Genomic DNA, 17,590 nt, shown 5'->3' on the forward strand with positions numbered 1-17,590 from the left:
GATAGCAGATATGATACAAGCGCATGTTGTGTTGCTGTGGTCTTCAGTCCTGAGACTGGTTTGATGCAGCTCTCCATGCTACTCTATCCTGTGCAAGCTTTTTCATCTCCCAGTACCTACTGCAACCTACATCCTTCTGAATCTGCTTGGTGTATTCATCTCTTGGTCTCCCTCTACGATTTTTACCCTCCACGCTGCCCTCCAATACTAAATCGGTGATCCCTTGATGCCTCAGAACATGTCCTACCAACCGATCCCTTCTTCTGGTCAAGTTGTGCCACAAACTTCTCTTCTCCCCAATCCTATTCAATACTTCCTCATTAGTTATGTGATCTACCCATCTAATCTTCAGCATTCTTCTGTAGCACCACATTTCGAAAGCTTCTATTCTCTTCTTGTCCAAACTATTTATCGTCCATGTTTCACTTCCATACATGGCTACACTCCATACGAATACTTTCAGAAATGACTTCCTGACACTTAAATCAATACTGGATGTTAACAAATTTCTCTTCTTCAGAAACGCTTTCCTTGCCATTGCCAGCCTACATTTTATATCCTCTCTACTTCGACCATCATCAGTTATTTTGCTCCCCAAATAGCAAAACTCCTTTACTACTTTAAGTGCCTCATTTCCTAATCTAATTCCCTCAGCATCACCCGACTTAATTAGACTACATTCCATTATCCTTGTTTTGCTTTTGTTGATGTCATAAGAAAAGAATTATTAATCACAATATCCCATGAAACACAGTCCTTGCAGTATCACAAACTGTAAAAATTCTCTGACTTATTGGGTGTTACTTGAATATAATTGCCAATGTGATCCCAGAACACTCACACCAAATTTCACAGTAAATTCAGGCTCTGATCTTATTCAAATGTAATTTTTCATTTTATCTCCCTTCATTAAAACTTGTAAGACATGTAATGATAGTCATATGCGTAACAGACGCACTATAAATGATGAATGTAGAATGATATTAACCTGACTGACCTTTTTCGCTCCAGGCGATTTGAAATAATCCTTTTCTGTCGATTTGAATAACATTAAATTTGAATTTGAGCAAATCTCTCGTATATAATAGGAACACAAACAACTTACAACGTTCATTCCATGAACATGGAGTTGCACTTAACCGTCTCACGTATCGGTCAAAATATTTGTCAACGAACTGAAGTGGGTCATCGAGTCATCCCCCCACGTATGCAACGACTTTTTCCTACAAAAATTATAAGCTCCACTAGGTAATCGGAGAGCTATATCGCGGCAATAAAAATGGAACCTCTCGTATCTATGTTTAGTTTTCGGATTACATAGCTGAAACTGGATGGAAACCTGAAGTTCCTATTGCATGGTGTCGGCCCCACTTGACGATGGCTGCGTCTGCTCGTCTAACTACTCACAAAACTTCGCTTCCACAGCTGAATGGTCAGCGCGGCAGGATGCCAAGCGAGATGCCCGAGTTCGGTTCCCGGCCGGGTCGGAGATTTTCGCCGTTCAGGGACGAGGTGTTGTGTTGTCATCATCATTTCATCTTAATCGACATGCAAGTCGCCGAAATGACGTCAACTAAAAAGACTTGCACCAGGCGACAGGTCTACTCGACGGGAGGCCCTATCCACACCCCCATTTCAGTTACTATTCCCAGAGGAGAGTATTTCCGCCAACGACATCATCAGCTGACTGAAAACTGGTGAAAGCCTACATCACTTCACGTCATGTCACTCACCAAAATAAACACACCCATTCACAAGTCTAGCACAACTTGACCCGTCCATCCGGTAAGTCGGGGATTTTCCAGTTTCTCAAACAGAAAGAAACTTCGCGAAAGAAACTCTAAGAAGGGGGATTAACAAACAAAGGGACAGAAATGAGCATAAATTGGTCCATAATAGTACGAAACTCTATCGTGTTTAGCGTCTGCTCAAAGCCGGCAAACGCCAATACCATAAATTTCTATTATAATGAAACGTGTTTGAACTTACAACTACCTTTCAACTTATTAACTGTTGATAATAAAGTATCAGACACCTTATAATCCTTCAGTGACTTTGAATAAGTTCTGTTGGCGACAGACCTACAAAACATAGAATTTTATGGTGGAACGATATTCCAGTTTACCCATTTGAAAGAAACGCACAGAGCAGAAGAGTAAAAAGTAAAAATAATTTTCTTCTCCAAATCAAGATACCACTTGATTTATGTTATTGTAAAAATGTATAAGTTTAAAAAAATTAAAAATGTTCATCGAAATCAATTCTGTGTCTGTGTCAGAGCGAAAACATTTCTCCTTGCCCTACTGTCATTATAAGCCAATAGGCATCTTTTGCTGCATAAACCTACTCTCGACCTTTTTCATTAGAACCTTCAGTGATATGCATTTACGTTGCTCCAATGTGTGTTTTAATCTCACCTCCCCGCCCTCCATAAGATTGTCTCAGTATTTTCTTATTTCCTGGAGTCGACCAAAGAGCTCCCTTTATCATCTGACGTCTACTCGCACAGCCACCTATTTTCATCTCATTATCATTACAGTCATATTTAAGTATTCCATGCCAGAGCGTTCACTGGTCCAATATTTTTTTGCTCTCTTTTCTACTGTCAGTATGCATTTTTTCCATTTCTCGTTCAGTTACCATCGACATTTGAATATTTTTGCATTAAAAGTCTGTATGTCACGGCCATGTATAGACACTTGTAGAACACTCTGACTGTACGTTACCAAAACCCCGCGAGAACATTTTTACTCTTCTGCGTAAAAGTTCAACTCAACAAAATACGAAAACTTCCAAACTGGGTTTATGATTTCGTTGTTAATGTGTATTTTCTTTTCTTTTCGTTAGATTTTAGTGTGTCCATAAATTATATTTACAACTATAAACTTCAATAACTTTAAAATTGTGCTAAGTATAACGAGTGGTTTTCTGTATGTGACAAGCTGGCACTCAAATTTTCTTTTCCCCATCCAAATGGGTCACTTTCTAACATTCTGCGTGGTGTCTGTTTGTTCTAAGTCGTGTCTCCCTACCAATTCCGCGCAACGACGCTCTGAGCGTGTTTTTTAGGGAATTGATTAGTTTGAACCTGGGATCTGTTGCTGGAAAGGAGACCACACATGATATGTAGAGTTCAGAAGAGTTCAGTGAGACTAGCGATGATATAATCAAATACTTAATGATTTCAGCGTCAGCTCCACTGCACTATCTGTAAAAGAATCTTAATACTAACTAAATTTAGTGGAACAGGTTCAAGACTTTCCTATTTTTAGTTAGCTGGTAAAATAACGTCGAAAAAGCAGTTTTTACCATTGGAATTTTTATTCTACTCACTAAACATTGTTTATAAATTGTACTATTGATAAAAGGAAATATTTTAATACAGGATGATAAAAACAAACTGCGTTCAGCAAAAATGTGAACGAATATTCCCTGAATGGGTTTCGAAGTTCTATAATGGATCGAAGGATGACCTATGCCATATCATATGTATAATATAGGTTTAAATTAAGTTTCACAAAAGAGAAAACTATCAAAAATGGTCCACAGTGACCCTCAATTATCTTTAATTACTTATTTAACTTGTCGTAAATTACAGTGGCTGATGTGGCTTCTCAATCATTATATAACAGAAAAATCATTGCGTTTCAGATTTTAACATCAAGTAGCAAATGTGAATACCATGAAGTTTAATTGACGATCGACACTAGTATTACGTAAAAAGGGGATGTAACAGATGAGACTTCTGCAGTTCTGAGTGAAGCCTTATGCACTCTTATGAGACATCGCGTGCATTTATTACCTTGTAGGTGGTTAGGCAGCGTCATGGGCGGCGGGCGGCGCAGCTCCACACCTCGCCGTCTCGGTAGCAACTCTATCGAACTTATCCTTACTACTGTTTACCAAAGTTGGTTTAAGAAAAAGGTATCTGGCTGTGTTTTCAACTGACCAATCAGTGTCTCAATGTTAACCTTAAGCTCCGCCTACAAAAATTCTGTCTATCCAATGAGAAACGTTATATTTTTCGTGGTGGGGCAATGTTTTTAATGTTTGATACGTAACAGAGACGCGTATACTCTCATGCTAAAACTTGCAGCTAGTGTGGCCCTTTTAGTGTTATCGTAAGATCTATACTGTTCTTCTGGAGGGCTCTATCTTTTAACATGGGCTGGGGGATGGACCTCCCGGCGATCGGCCGGCGATGTGGGTGTCCCATTGTCCCGCTCTTATTGTAGTGCCTTATGGCTTACACAGCTCTGCTATCGGCTTCCGTTCTCGTTTCTCTCCTCGGAACTGCGTCTGTTTCACAGTTGGAAGGTATGACATGCATTTAGGCGTTCTTGTGTTAGTCTGTCGTATTCCATTTACTCTCTCGTTGATCCTATTACTTTGGTTAATTTAATGTCAGGATTTATTCGGAGCGATGTGACATATTGCCGGATTTGCTATCATGTCAGGGTTTTCATGGAAGGTGTTGGATTTGCCTGACACCTTACAACTTCGTGCACACATAGTGGCCCGGACAATGTCCAGTCGATATTTATGTACACTGTAGGAACACGGTGGCATGTTCATATAAATTGCGAATGTGTGTCTTCAATTCATGTAGGTCTGTAGCTTTGGTTCGGTGCACCTGATCCTCTACGAAATCCCACACGATAAAGTTTAGCTGTGTGAGATCAGGTGATCGCGGTGACCACCGAAATGGACCATCATTTCCGATCCACCTATTCGGACAATTTTCATCCAGAAACTGGCAAACATTGTGGACCAATGAGGTTGTCCCCATCCCGCTGGAATAAGACTGCCGGTTAATGTTTTCCAGTTGTGGTACACAGACTCACGTAATATGTGCAGATAAACATCGATGTTGTCGGTAGACTAGCTGAAAAATAATGGACCAATGATACAGTTCTGCATAAGTCCACACACCGACATTTCATGTGTAATATGAAGATATTCTGAACTGATGCGAACATTATAACCGTCCATTTTGACGAATATATGAGAAGTTGAGTCATCGGAAATATCTTTTCCAAAAGTCATCGTTTGGGTCTGTCTTGGCTACCTTACCCACGGTAAACAATTCAAGTTGAGGTTTGTCCCTCGGCTTTAATGCCTGAAGCAGATGTACCTTCATTTCGTTCACGTTGGCGTCTGAAACAGACGGACGACCTGCCCCTGTTTATATAGAACACTTAATGTTTTCATGAATTACGTATGCCAAGCCCGAATAGTTCGATGGGACGGTGCTATCCCCTTCCATACCGTTCACGAAATATTTGTTACACTTGTGTATCGGATTTCGTCTCTATGAGCCCGATGACATAATGAGATTTCCTGTGATGTCCACATTTTTCGTCAGTTCTGAAGATCTGGAAAATTAAAAAAAGCTTTGTGAATTATCTTGTCACACGTTGAAAGCCAGTTGTTGTTATCTAGTATAGTTCTAAAATTATAAATGTCTAATTTTGCGAAGATAATTTATGGACACCCCGCACATTACTTCACTCCTATTGCAATTGATTCTCACTCAAGCATTCTCTTTTAAACTGTTCCATACGTTGTTTAACTGCGCTAGTGTTTTACACTAGAAGTATTTTCACATCACAGTGGTGACGGTTTAGTGTATATTGATGAAAGTCCAGCAGTGCGTTAATGCGCACGTTTTGTTACAGAGAAGCTGAAGGACGGCTTCACGTGCCCCAAGGAGGCGCAGGCTGACGGCAACGGGCAGGCGGTGGCCCACCCCAAGTACGCGCATCCCACGGACTGCCAGAAGTTCTACGTCTGCCTCAACGGCGTCGACCCGCGAGAGCTGGGCTGCTCTGTCGGAGAGGTCTACAATGACGAGGACCAGAAATGCGACCAGCCCGACAACGTGCCTGGATGGTCAGTAGCTACAAATCTGCTTCCTGCAGTGGCTTTCTCCCAAGTGCTGAAAGTCACGTCGTTTCTACCTAATATCTCGCAGGAAGTCGTCTATCCGCTAGAAGTACTGTAGCTCAATGTGACCCGGAATTCAATGCTCGAAGGAAGTCTCTGGCAGATGTAAAGATAGACTCTGATAACCTCCTACAGCTCCTTGCTTAGTGAAGTGTGTGATTTAGAGGAGAAGTTAAATACTTTCTTGCGTCCAAAAGAAACGACTAGGGGTCTCATTCGGATATCCAGAATCACACACTAACATAGTGAGTGAGGTAAATATAGGAATGGCTGCGGAAATGCCTACCAACTATATAATAACTCCCAACTGCTTCAACAAGCCTTAAAATATAATAATTGGAAGCAGAGAGCAGTGGGAAAAAACAGTTCGACACCGTACGGGAGACATTGTTTGGCTCACTGATGGGTCGAAAATAGACGAAGGCCTTGGGGCAGGGGTGTACGAGGTTCAGCCGAGACTGGAGGGCATCATCTCTCTAGGAAAACTGGCCTCTGTATTCCAAGCTGAAATTACTGCAATCAGGGCATGTGTGGAGGAGAATATGGGTAGGTGATACAAGGACAATAGTATCTTCATCTATTCAGACAGCCAGGCAGCCCTGAAATCATTGGCAGCTCCTGCAACAAGATCTAAGATTGTTGCAGAATGCCACAGGGCTCTGGTGGAGCTAGGGGAAGCAATAGGGTAAACCTAGTGTGGCTCCCTGGCCACTCAGGGACTTGTGGCAATGAACACGACATATTGGCAAGGATGGGGGTAACAACTCCATTTATTGGACCGGAACCTGTACTGACAATCACCAAGACTATGATCAAATTAGAACTACGGAACTGGCTTAGGAAACAGCACGCAGGATATTGGACCAAGGTCCATAAACAAAAACATGGTAAGGTAATGATGCCCAAACCATGTTTTAAAAGAAGCTCTGTAATCCTGGGATCGAACAGGAAAGAGATCAAACTCAGAACTAGACTGATGACCGGCCGTGGGAACTTCAAAAAACACGGATTAGGAACCTAAATGTAGGCTCTGTGATGAGGGTGAAGAAACTGCATCACACGTAATCTTCTAATGCATGGCATTGGAGAGTAAAAGATACAGACTCTTCGGGACAACTAGACCTGAAGAAATTGTGTCTAACAAAAAACTGGTAGAGGGACTCCTTGCACTATTTAAGGGCATTGGTTGGCTTTACTAGATATACAGGGAGACATACTGCACGATAAACTTCGTTTCGGTGCAGGCAGTGGTGGGTTAGACCTAAGCTGTTTTAGCTTCCCTGTTAAAATGAAATCAAATTAAATCAAACTTAGATGGTTTTAGGTGACCAAATCACTCACTGAAATTGTTGATAAGGCTCTGAACATTTTTCATGTGCTGGGTAAGGAGAAGAGGAAAGTGCATTGGAATTTAACAGCTCTTTTATATCAAGGTCGTTAGAGACGGAGCATATTTTCCGATTGTAGTAGGATGGGGAGGGAAATGGATCGAGACCGAATTTAAGTGATGTAAAGAAAACGCAGAAAATCGAAATTAAAATGGTCGTACAGGGGTTTCCACTACTACAACCTAACGAGGCTGGCGGCTCTGAGCACTATGGGACTTAACATCTATGGTCATCAGTCCCCTAGATCTTAGAACTACTTAAACCTAACTAACCTAAGGACAGCACGCAACACCCAGCCATCACGAGGCAGAGAAAACCCCTGACCCCGCCGGGAATCGAACCCGGGAACCCGGGCGTGGGAAGCGAGAACGCTACCGCACGACCACGAGATGCGGGCTACAACCTAACGAAAAGACGCCTTGTCATTCTGGAGCATGTCACGTTAACTGAGGGCACGAGGTGTATAAAGGCGAGTAGATGATCATCTAGCAGAAAACTGCACTGAATACTTGGTTCAGTTACAGTAGAGCATTCAAACCATCCGCAAACCACACACTGCAGTCTTTTGATGATCCCTAGAGCACATTGCTTGAGGGAACCCTTACCAACGTAAATCTTGATTCATTGCGTCTTTAAATATTGTTGGCTGGGACGTGATGATTCTTAATCTGAATTTGTTTTCAACTGTGCAATTAGTGATAAGAAGTAATGCCTTCGGGGAGATATCTCTGCTATAATTTTGACACTTCATATCGAGTAATGTTAAATTACACAGCAATACCTCCTGTCCATACTTCCGTAATTCACTTCACGTAGACATGTTCATGTGAGACTTTGTTTTCTACCATGCACAAGTCGTTGACTGAAAGAACTACAAACGTTTTTATTGTTACTACACCTTTCATGGCAACTTATTATCGTTAGGTCATTTCGTATACTTCTAATCCATGGTAATTTTTCGAATTCTGATAGTAAAAGAAACATTGTCCCTGTGCCTCTGCAGGCACAGTGGTTAAGAAATAACACTGTAATTATTTTCGTACCAGCAGACTACGCGTAGTTTGTGTTAAACTCGAGTTGTCTCCCTTATTCTTTTTCTGATCTCAGTAACTATTTTGATCACATTAAAATATTCCAAAGTTCTATTTTCGTTTAACAAACAAATGTTTTATTAACAGATGTCCTAAGTTTCGCGTCATGGACCGTTTTATGCTATAGTAGAGAACAAAAATGATATTCCATCACTTTGTTGTGCACTACAGGAAAGGCACTACGTTCTGTGATGGTATATCAACTTATAGTTGAAGTATGAGCACCCTTGAAATTAAATTCATATGACAGGCTTCTACGGGTCGTAGAATGGACTTAGTAGAAAAATTTTTCATTATGAACCCATGTTCGGAAATATACCACTCGGATGTAAAAGAAGTTTGAAGATCGGATCACTTTCAGATTTCCCGCTTCACGGTACGCACACCCTGGAGACAATGTGCTCTGACGTCCATGGCATGGGCATTGTTTCTAGTATTCGTCGTCAGGTTGTTTTCTACGTGACGAATGACGTCCTCGTCAAAGTTGAGAGTGGGGCGCAATCGTGGAGCACCTCAGTCGAGCCTCCTAGCTGCGAACGTACCAGTTTCTCGCAGCCTTTGTTGTAAGCGGAAGAAAATGTGGCAGACCGAGACGATTCGGAAAACATTCTCGATACATGCGTTGCGCAGCTCTACCATTACATCCAGCTTCACCGTAAATTAGCAACATCTCACCGTACTCTTCAAACGTGTATTGCACCATGCTGTACTGTTTCTGGCGTTGTTACTGCTCAGTGACGGTCTGATGAATGAGCAGAGTCCGCCCCCGGTAGCTGAATGGTCAGCGTGACGGATTGTCAATCCTCTTGGCCCGGGTTCCATTTCCGGCTGGGTCAGGGAATTTTGTCCGCCCAGGGACTGGGTGTTGTGCTGTCCCCATCATCGTCGTATCTATCATCCACATTGACGCCAGGTCGCCGAGGTGGCGTCAACTTGAAAGACCGGCACACGGCGAACGGCCTGCCCGACGTGGGGCGCTAGCCATACGATTAAATAAAATTGAGCAGAACGCTGAAGTAGTGAGTATAAAGAGACGGCACATACTTCAGGGACTGATGACTGCACCCTCTTCGCAGTGCGTACGGAGAAATGGAAGATTTGGCAGTGATCCAATTTTGAAACTCAATTTATGTCCAAATAGTAAATTTCCGGACATGCGCTTTTTATCAAAACATTGTGCACTAAAGTCCTCTCTACAGGGTGGGTCAGGAGGAAAGTCACATGCTTGGAGGGGTGACAATATTGGTGATTCCGAACAAAGGAACTGCAAATGGACATACACTGATGAGCCAAAACATTATGACCATCTGCTTAATAGCTGATTTGTCCGTCATTGGAAGGAAATACATCCCTGATTCTGTGTATCAAGGATCCGACAGTTTGTTGGTAGGTTTGCGGAGATGTGTGGCATTAGACGTCTGCGTGCTGGTCGTGTAGTTCTCGTAAATAACGAACCGCTGATTTGGGTTCAAATGGCTCTGAGCACTATGGTACTTAACATCTGAGGTCATCCGTCCCCTAGAACTTAGAACTACTTAAACCTGACTAACCTAAGGACATAACACACATCCATGCCCGAGGCACGATTCGAACCTGCGACCGTAGCGGTCGCGCGGTTCCAGACTGAAGCGCCTAGAACCGCTCGGCCACTCAGGCCGGCGCGGATTTGAGTACGCGGTGATTGCGCCCGATAGCGTCCCAGATAGATTCCACAGGATCTACATGAGACGAATTTGCTCGTCCAGATACCAACGTGAGTTCACTATAATGCTCCTCAAATCACTGTAGCACAGTTCGGGCTCCGAGACACGGAAAATTATACTACTGAAAGATGACATCGTCGTCGGGTAAGACAACAAGCATAGGGCATGCAGGTGGTTCAAGCTGTCAGCGTGTCTTCGGTTACTATCACAGTACCCATACAAGTACAGGAGAATGTCTCCCATGGATTTTTATCGCTCCAACCAGCCTGCGTCCGTGGCATGCTGCGCGTTTCGAGCCGCCGTTTACCACGATGACGATGTTTGGGGACACAACAATCGACCTAGTGTGGCAAAACGTGATTCATCCGAAAATCCCCCACATTTCCATTGATAGACTTCAACAAAAGCCCGTACCGAGCTACTGAGCGTCTCTCCTGCAGAGCCTTCCACTGCAGTTTATCTATCATCTCCGTAACGCTTTCGCGATTACTAAATGATCCTGTAACGAAGCGTGCTGCTCTCCGTTGGATCTTCTCTATCTCTTCTATCAACCCTATCTGGTACGGATCCCACACTGCTGAGCAGTATTCAAGCAGTGGGCGAACAAGTGTACTGTAACCTACTTCCTTTGTTTTCGGATTGCATTTCCTTAGGATTCATCCAATGAATCTCAGTCTGGCATCTGCTTTACCAACGATCAACTTTGTATGATCATTCCATTTTAAATCACTCCTAATGCGTACTCCCAGACAATTTATGGAATTAACTGCTTCCAGTTGCTGACCTGCTATTTTGTAGCTACATGATAAGGGATCTATCTTTCTATGTATTTGCAGCACATTACACTTGTCTACATTGAGATTCAATTGCCATTCCCTGCACCATGCGTCAATTCGCTGCAGATCCTCCTGCATTTCAGCACAATTTTCCATTGTTACAACCTCTCGATGTACCACATCATCATCCGCAAAAATCCTCAGTGAACTTCCGATGTCATCCACAAGGTCATTTATGTATATTGTGAATAGCAACGGTCCTACGACACTCCCATGCGGCACACCTGAAATCACTCTTACTTCGAAAGACTTCTCTCCATTGAGAATGACATGCTGCGTTCTGTTATCTAGGAACTCTTCAATCCAATCACACAATTGGTCTGATAGTCCATATGCTCTTACTTTGTTCATTAAACGACTGTGGGGAACTGTATCGAACGCCTTGCGGAAGTCAAGAAACACGGCATCTACCTGGGAACCCGTGTCTATGGCCCTCTGAGTCTCGTGGACGAATAGCGCGGACTGGGTTTCACATGACCGTCTTTTTCGAAACCCATGCTGATTCCTACAGAGTAGATTTCTAGTCTCGAGAAAAGTCGTTATACTCGAACATAATACGTGTTCCAAAATTCTACAACTGATCGACGTTAGAGATGTAGGTCTATAGTTCTGCACATCTGTTCGACGTCCCTTCTTGAAAACGGGGATGACCTGTGCCCTTTTCCAATCCTTTGGAACGCTACGCTCTTCTAGAGACCTACGGTACACCGCTGCAAGAAGGGGGGCAAGTTCCTTCGCGCACTCTGTGTAAAATCGAACTGGTATCCCATCAGGTCCAGCGGCCTTTCCTCTTTTGAGGGATTTTAATTGTTTCTCTATCCCTCTGTCGTCTATTTCGATATCTACCATTTTGTCATCTGTGCGACAATCTAGAGAAGGAACTACAGTGCAGTCTTCCTCTGTGAAACAGCTTTGGAAAAAGACATTTAGTATTTCGGCCTTTAGTCTGTCATCCTCTGTTTCAGTACCATTTTGGTCACAGAGTGTCTGCACATTTTGTTTTGATCCCCCTACCGCTTTGACATAAGATCAAAATTTCTTAGGATTTTCTGCCAAGTCAGTACATAGAACTTTTCTTTCGAATTCATTGAACGCCTCTCGCATAGCCCTCCTCACACTACATTTCACTTCGCGTAATTTTTGTTTGTCTGCAAGGCTTTGGCTATGTTTATGTTTGCTGTGAAGTTCTCTTTGGTTCCGCAGCATTTTTCTAACTCGGTTGTTGTACCACGGTGGCTCTTTTCCATCTCTTACGATCTTGCTTGGCACATACTCATCTAACACATATTGTACGATGGTTCTGAACTTTGGCCACTGATCCTCAACACTATCTGTACTTGGGAAAAAAACTTTTGTGTTGAGGCGTCAGGTACTCTGTAGTCTGCTTTCTGTCACTTTTGCTAAACAGAAAAATCTTCCCACCTTTTTTTATATTTCTATTTACGACTGAAATCATCGATGCAGTAACCGCTTTATGACCGCTGGTTCCCTGTTCTGCGTTAACTGTTTCAAATAGTTCGGGTCTGTTTGTCACCAGAAGGTCTAATATGTTATCGCCACGAGTCGGTTCTCTATTTAACTGCTCAAGGTAGTTTTCAGATAAAGCACTTAAATAAATTTGACTAGATTCTTTGTCCCTGCCACCCGTTATGAACGTTTGAGTCTCCCAGTCTATATCCGGCAAATTAAAAGCTCCACCCAGAACTATAACATGGTGGGGAAATCTACTCAAAATATTTTCCAAATTATCCTTCAGGTGCTCAGCCACAACAGCTGCTGAGCCAGGGGGCCTATAGAGACATCCAATTACCATGTCTGAGCCTGCTTTAACCGTGACCTTCACCCAAATTATTCCACATTTTGGATCTCCGTCAATTTCCTTCGCTGTTTTAGAGATGCTCGTTCACAGGCTCTGCGTAATAACAATCTGCCCTTTGTCAAAGTCGCTTGTCTCAATGTTTTCCCCATTTGCAGCCCATATCTTCGCTAGGGCTATCCAAATCTATTTCTGCTACACTTACATACTTTTCATAGCGCATCACGTGACCACAACGTCACCAGACCGTATCCAGCATCGCGACGGGCAGTGTCATAATATTTTGGCTTATCAGCGCATGCCATTTTCGTAGCCTTATCCGACACACAGCTGTTTGAAAATCACGGTCGTCAGTCGCATTTTCTTCTTCACCAGTACTCAGATGCGAATACAATCAAAGCGTCATTAGAGTACCAGTGTTGTCTTTACTGACAATTTCAAAGCTCACATTCCGTACGGCCCATGAGACAATATCTGACTGAAACGTATCCTGGACGTTGGACCGGTCGCGGTGGAGTCATTTCTTGGCCACCGAGGTCACTCGATCTTACTCCATTAGATTACTGATTGTGGGATTGGCTTAAGAACAAACTCTACAAGCACAGAGTGGACATGAAGAAGAAACGGCTGGTTCGTATTTCACATGCGCGTGTGCAAGTAAAGACCGTACGAATGAGCTTAGATCAGCAATACATGCATTGTCTACAAGAGCTGCAAAGTTCATTGCAGTTGTCAGTGTACTTTTTGAACATTTTTTGTACAAAATTAACCAAAACATTAGATCACAATGTTTCATTTGCATTCGTCCTGTTCTCCATCGGTTTTATTAGTTTCCTCGGAAACTGTTAAGAACAGGACATATGTTCATATGACGGTCTTTGTGCTGAATCGCTGTCACCCCTCAAAACATATACCTTTCCTACTGACTCACCCTACAGAACCCCTAGACCCCTGCAAAGGAATTTGAAAAATATCTTGTCGATGTCAGCGCTTAACGGCAGCACAGAATTCTCGATCATTTATCATATTCACACTAGCGTACTCTAGAAATATCTTTACTCATGACTGAAAAGATAAATTGTGTTCCAATAAAAAGTTTGTTGTCAAAGTAGTGTGCGTTGAAGTGCAATATAATGCTGTTCCATCAAAATTGACAATCAAGAAAACTAAAGTCTTTTGCTCTCAGATTAATTACCATGTACTCGTATTTGTTTCAGAGCCTGAATGTAATCTGATGTAAAAGGAGATCACTTACAGCTTCGCTTGTGTGTGTACGAGCGTGTGTATATATATATATATATGTGTGTGTGTGTGTGTGTGTGTGTGTGTGTGTGTGTGTGTGTTTGTGTTTGTGTGTCTGAGTGTATTTTTCTCTTGGTTACAAAATTTATAGTCAACAATTTTTCCCCCTTCTGAAACTATCTTCCTTTTATTTACAAACCCTACCATATTTTTTACAGTTAAGCATGACAAAAAAGCTCAGCTACAATAGTAATCCAATATTTTACTTTCCATTGTTTCCTCTGAAGTGAATGCATGCACTCAAATATGAATATGTTATCTTCACTGTTTGTAGCGTGGTTCAAATGGTTCAAATGGCTCTGAGAACTATGGGACTTAACATCTTAGGTCATCAGTCCCCTAGAACTTAGAACTAGTTAAACCTAACTAACCTAAGGACACCACACACATCCATGCCCGAGGCAGGATTCGAACCTGCGACCGTAGCAGTCGCGCGGTTCCGGACTGAAGCGCCTAGAACCGCTCGGCAACCGCAGCCTGCGTTTGTAGCGTGAATCCTTTTTAGTGTGACCAACACCTTGCGAAACTTGTAATTTTCTTGTATCACAAATAAAATTTGCACTTGAAATGAACGCCTTTGAAGCAGAAATTTCGACAAAAGAGCAAAGCAAATGTGAACTCTGCGCTACGTACAAGCCGTCCAAGGGAGTTTAAGTAGGATGGTAGCATTTAATGACCGGAAACAATTAACATAATGTTCATCGTTCCGTGAGCACCCGTAAGTAAGGGAAGATTTCCTTTTTTTGTTTCAAATATTACGCCGATTTATCTTGTATCGTTTCAGTACCAAATTCTATACTTTGAATTCTGTGCCTATCTCACCTTTCGGCCAGGACCAGCTCTATAGGATAAATAGTTCTGATGCTACCAAATTAAATACTCAGTCTCCTATATCGTAATGAAACTCTTTTCTATATAATTAGTAATAGAGATAGCTGAAATGCAACTTCCATGATACAATAGTGATGGATTTCTTTTTTAAACGCCCCGCAAACCGCCGTATGATGCATGACGAGAGGTGCCTTGTATCACTACTAGTCATTTACTTTCCTGTTCCTCTTGTTAACAGAGCCGGAGAAAAACGACTATCTATATGCCTCTGTACGAGTCGCAACGTATCTTATCTTCGTGGTCTTTACGTCGGTGGTACTAGAACCATTCAAGTGACGGTTCTCTAAATTTTCTCGAAGTGTCTCACAAAAAGAACGTCGTCTTCCCTCTAGGGACTGCCGTTCCTATTTAAAGGACATTCGCACGTTCTTCAGAAATAAATAAATGTTTTTCTCCGAAATTTTTAGTAGAATGGACTAACATCCACGTTGTCTTATAAGGTACCTACAAAAGACTTTACAAAGAATGCTATTCACTCTATGGTGATCACTATCGAGACTTCCGAAGCGATGAAGTAACAGCAATGCGTAATAAAACAGAATTGAAGTTGGAACACGTATTGAAAGTGAATTTTATAAATGACAAGAAGAAGTCACTTTATACCCTGTACGTCTGCATCTTTTGTGTTCAGTTTATGCTAGATAAAGGCGAATTACTAAGAATGTTGTTTGTGACATTATTTCAGTTCCACTGTTCTTAGTTATTTCAAATTTTACGCTGTACCAAGAGTACTCCACAACGACGAATAATGCGAATTCTACTATCATATGTTTGTTAACGCAGTAGCTTTGGTGTGATGTTATACTATCTAATAAATAGGGAACTTACACTAATGATAGTACTGTGGTTGAAACTGATTAATGAGAAATTTTCTTTATGAATTCAATGGAAATTTTTCAGAAACACTAATGGCAGTGTTACAAATCGTGTGACACAACTGTTTTTTGACGTATTTTTTATCTGATTCGAGCACAACATGAGGTTTTGAAGAACTTTTTGTAGTTCTAAGCAGCTTCATTTAGCCCAAGGTTAGACTTCTCACTTTGAAGCGTAGCGTAGGCTTCAGTTAAGAATCACAAAAACTTAAAAGTGGTTTAAGCATGATCTGCCTGGTCGGAACTGGGTTCAAGCCCTCTGTTGGCAAGGAGGACCTTAAAACATGTAGTTGACTAATGATGCTGTAAAAAAACTGTGACTTCACAGCACTGCAAACTGTATTTTTGCTGATCACTAGCGTCATTTCTTTCAGATACTTTGTGTGTGACGTATATATACAGTGTCAAGTGTGCTTCTATGGAGTGCAGCTATTGTCCTACGTAGAAATCTTGGATAGTTAGTTCACCATAATCAGTATTTTAAAACAGACATAAGTTCACACATATAATTTCACCTGTTTTGTTTACGATTTGCCATTATCTGTAAAAGCTGTTCCTGTAAACCTCTGTATATCCTTGAAAATAACGCTTGAATGATTCTGTGTAGACTGAACCTGATTAATAAGACTATGGTTCTTGTTTTACAGCGAGGACTGGTACAAGGACAGTCCAGATGTGAAGCCGAAGCCCAAGAAGTCATAAATCTTCAGCACATCTGCTGTGGGAACCCACTTGTAAATAGTTTCTACTATGGGCTATCGGGTCTCGAGATATTCACCAGCCTTCATACTTCAACATTCAGCATTGCAAAAACGACGAGTCAGAAGCGGACTGGGCAAAGTGAGTGAATGTGAGAACTGAAGGAAATAGAGCCAGGTTCCCACTCTCGGGAGAACAGTCAGTGTTTACTGAAAGTGACCTGACTGCCTCTTGAGATACATCAAGTTAAACAGCAATAAGAAATATATTGTGAAAGAAATCTTTCGATTTCTATTTGTGCAATGATTCCAGTCACAACCATATTTGTACAGAAGTAAAAGAACTGAGAGACATTTCCAAGGCGTGAAAGCCCGTTCAATCTTGAGCGAATTACTAATAAGGTTCTACATTTCTTGACTGATGCGCCTGAATCAATTATTAAACTGAATTGTAACAGATATATCAATATAGAGATATTGCCTTCTATATTAAGTACGAGATTTTTATGAAATTGTCTGTTTGAAGCAACAAGATGTACATTTTCCTAAATAAAATATAAACAATATACTACCATTCATGCCTTGTTTATTTAATGAATTTTTCTTTTATTACCTGCCAGCCGTATTATCTTACATCTTCACTATTCAAAATATGAGTCTGGCCATAAATGAAAGTTTCCTTTCCAGGATCTGCACAATTAGACATCGCTTTGCGACGTTGTGTCCTATAACATGAAGTGGGGAGAGATAGTTGTAGATGCGTTTACTATTAGCTTGCTACAGATGTTTATTATTTATGTGCCATGTACTGTTTGTAGGTTTGCATGCTGGATCTGTTTTGAAAGTGTTTGTGCCGAGTAGATACGAATTCAGAATGTGCCGTTCTGCATATACATAGAGATTTCAGAAATCTATTTGTAAAAATGGCACCCATCACATAATTAAGTGAGAAAAAGAAAATACTTGGAAATTACACAGCCCGTGATAAATAAGTTCTGTTATTTTATATTTCTTTTGCAGGAAAAGGGTAATTTATCTGGCTTG

General features: G+C 41.6%; 1 protein-coding gene across 1 annotated transcript in view; it reads left to right on the top strand.

Moving 5' to 3' along the window:
- The window catches only part of LOC126470644 (protein obstructor-E-like), a 48,903-nt gene extending 31,783 nt beyond the window's left edge, over window positions 1–17,120 (top strand). The window contains exons 4-5 of the mRNA XM_050098626.1: window positions 5,679–5,892; window positions 16,496–17,120. Coding sequence (XP_049954583.1) covers window positions 5,679–5,892; window positions 16,496–16,550 — 269 coding nt within the window. The 3' untranslated portion in view covers window positions 16,551–17,120. The remainder of the gene's footprint in view (window positions 1–5,678; window positions 5,893–16,495) is intronic.
- Window positions 17,121–17,590: the final 470 nt, after the last annotated feature.

Source organism: Schistocerca serialis, chromosome 3 (genome assembly GCF_023864345.2).
Source record: "Schistocerca serialis cubense isolate TAMUIC-IGC-003099 chromosome 3, iqSchSeri2.2, whole genome shotgun sequence".
In the NCBI taxonomy this organism is placed as follows: domain Eukaryota; kingdom Metazoa; phylum Arthropoda; class Insecta; order Orthoptera; family Acrididae; genus Schistocerca; species Schistocerca serialis.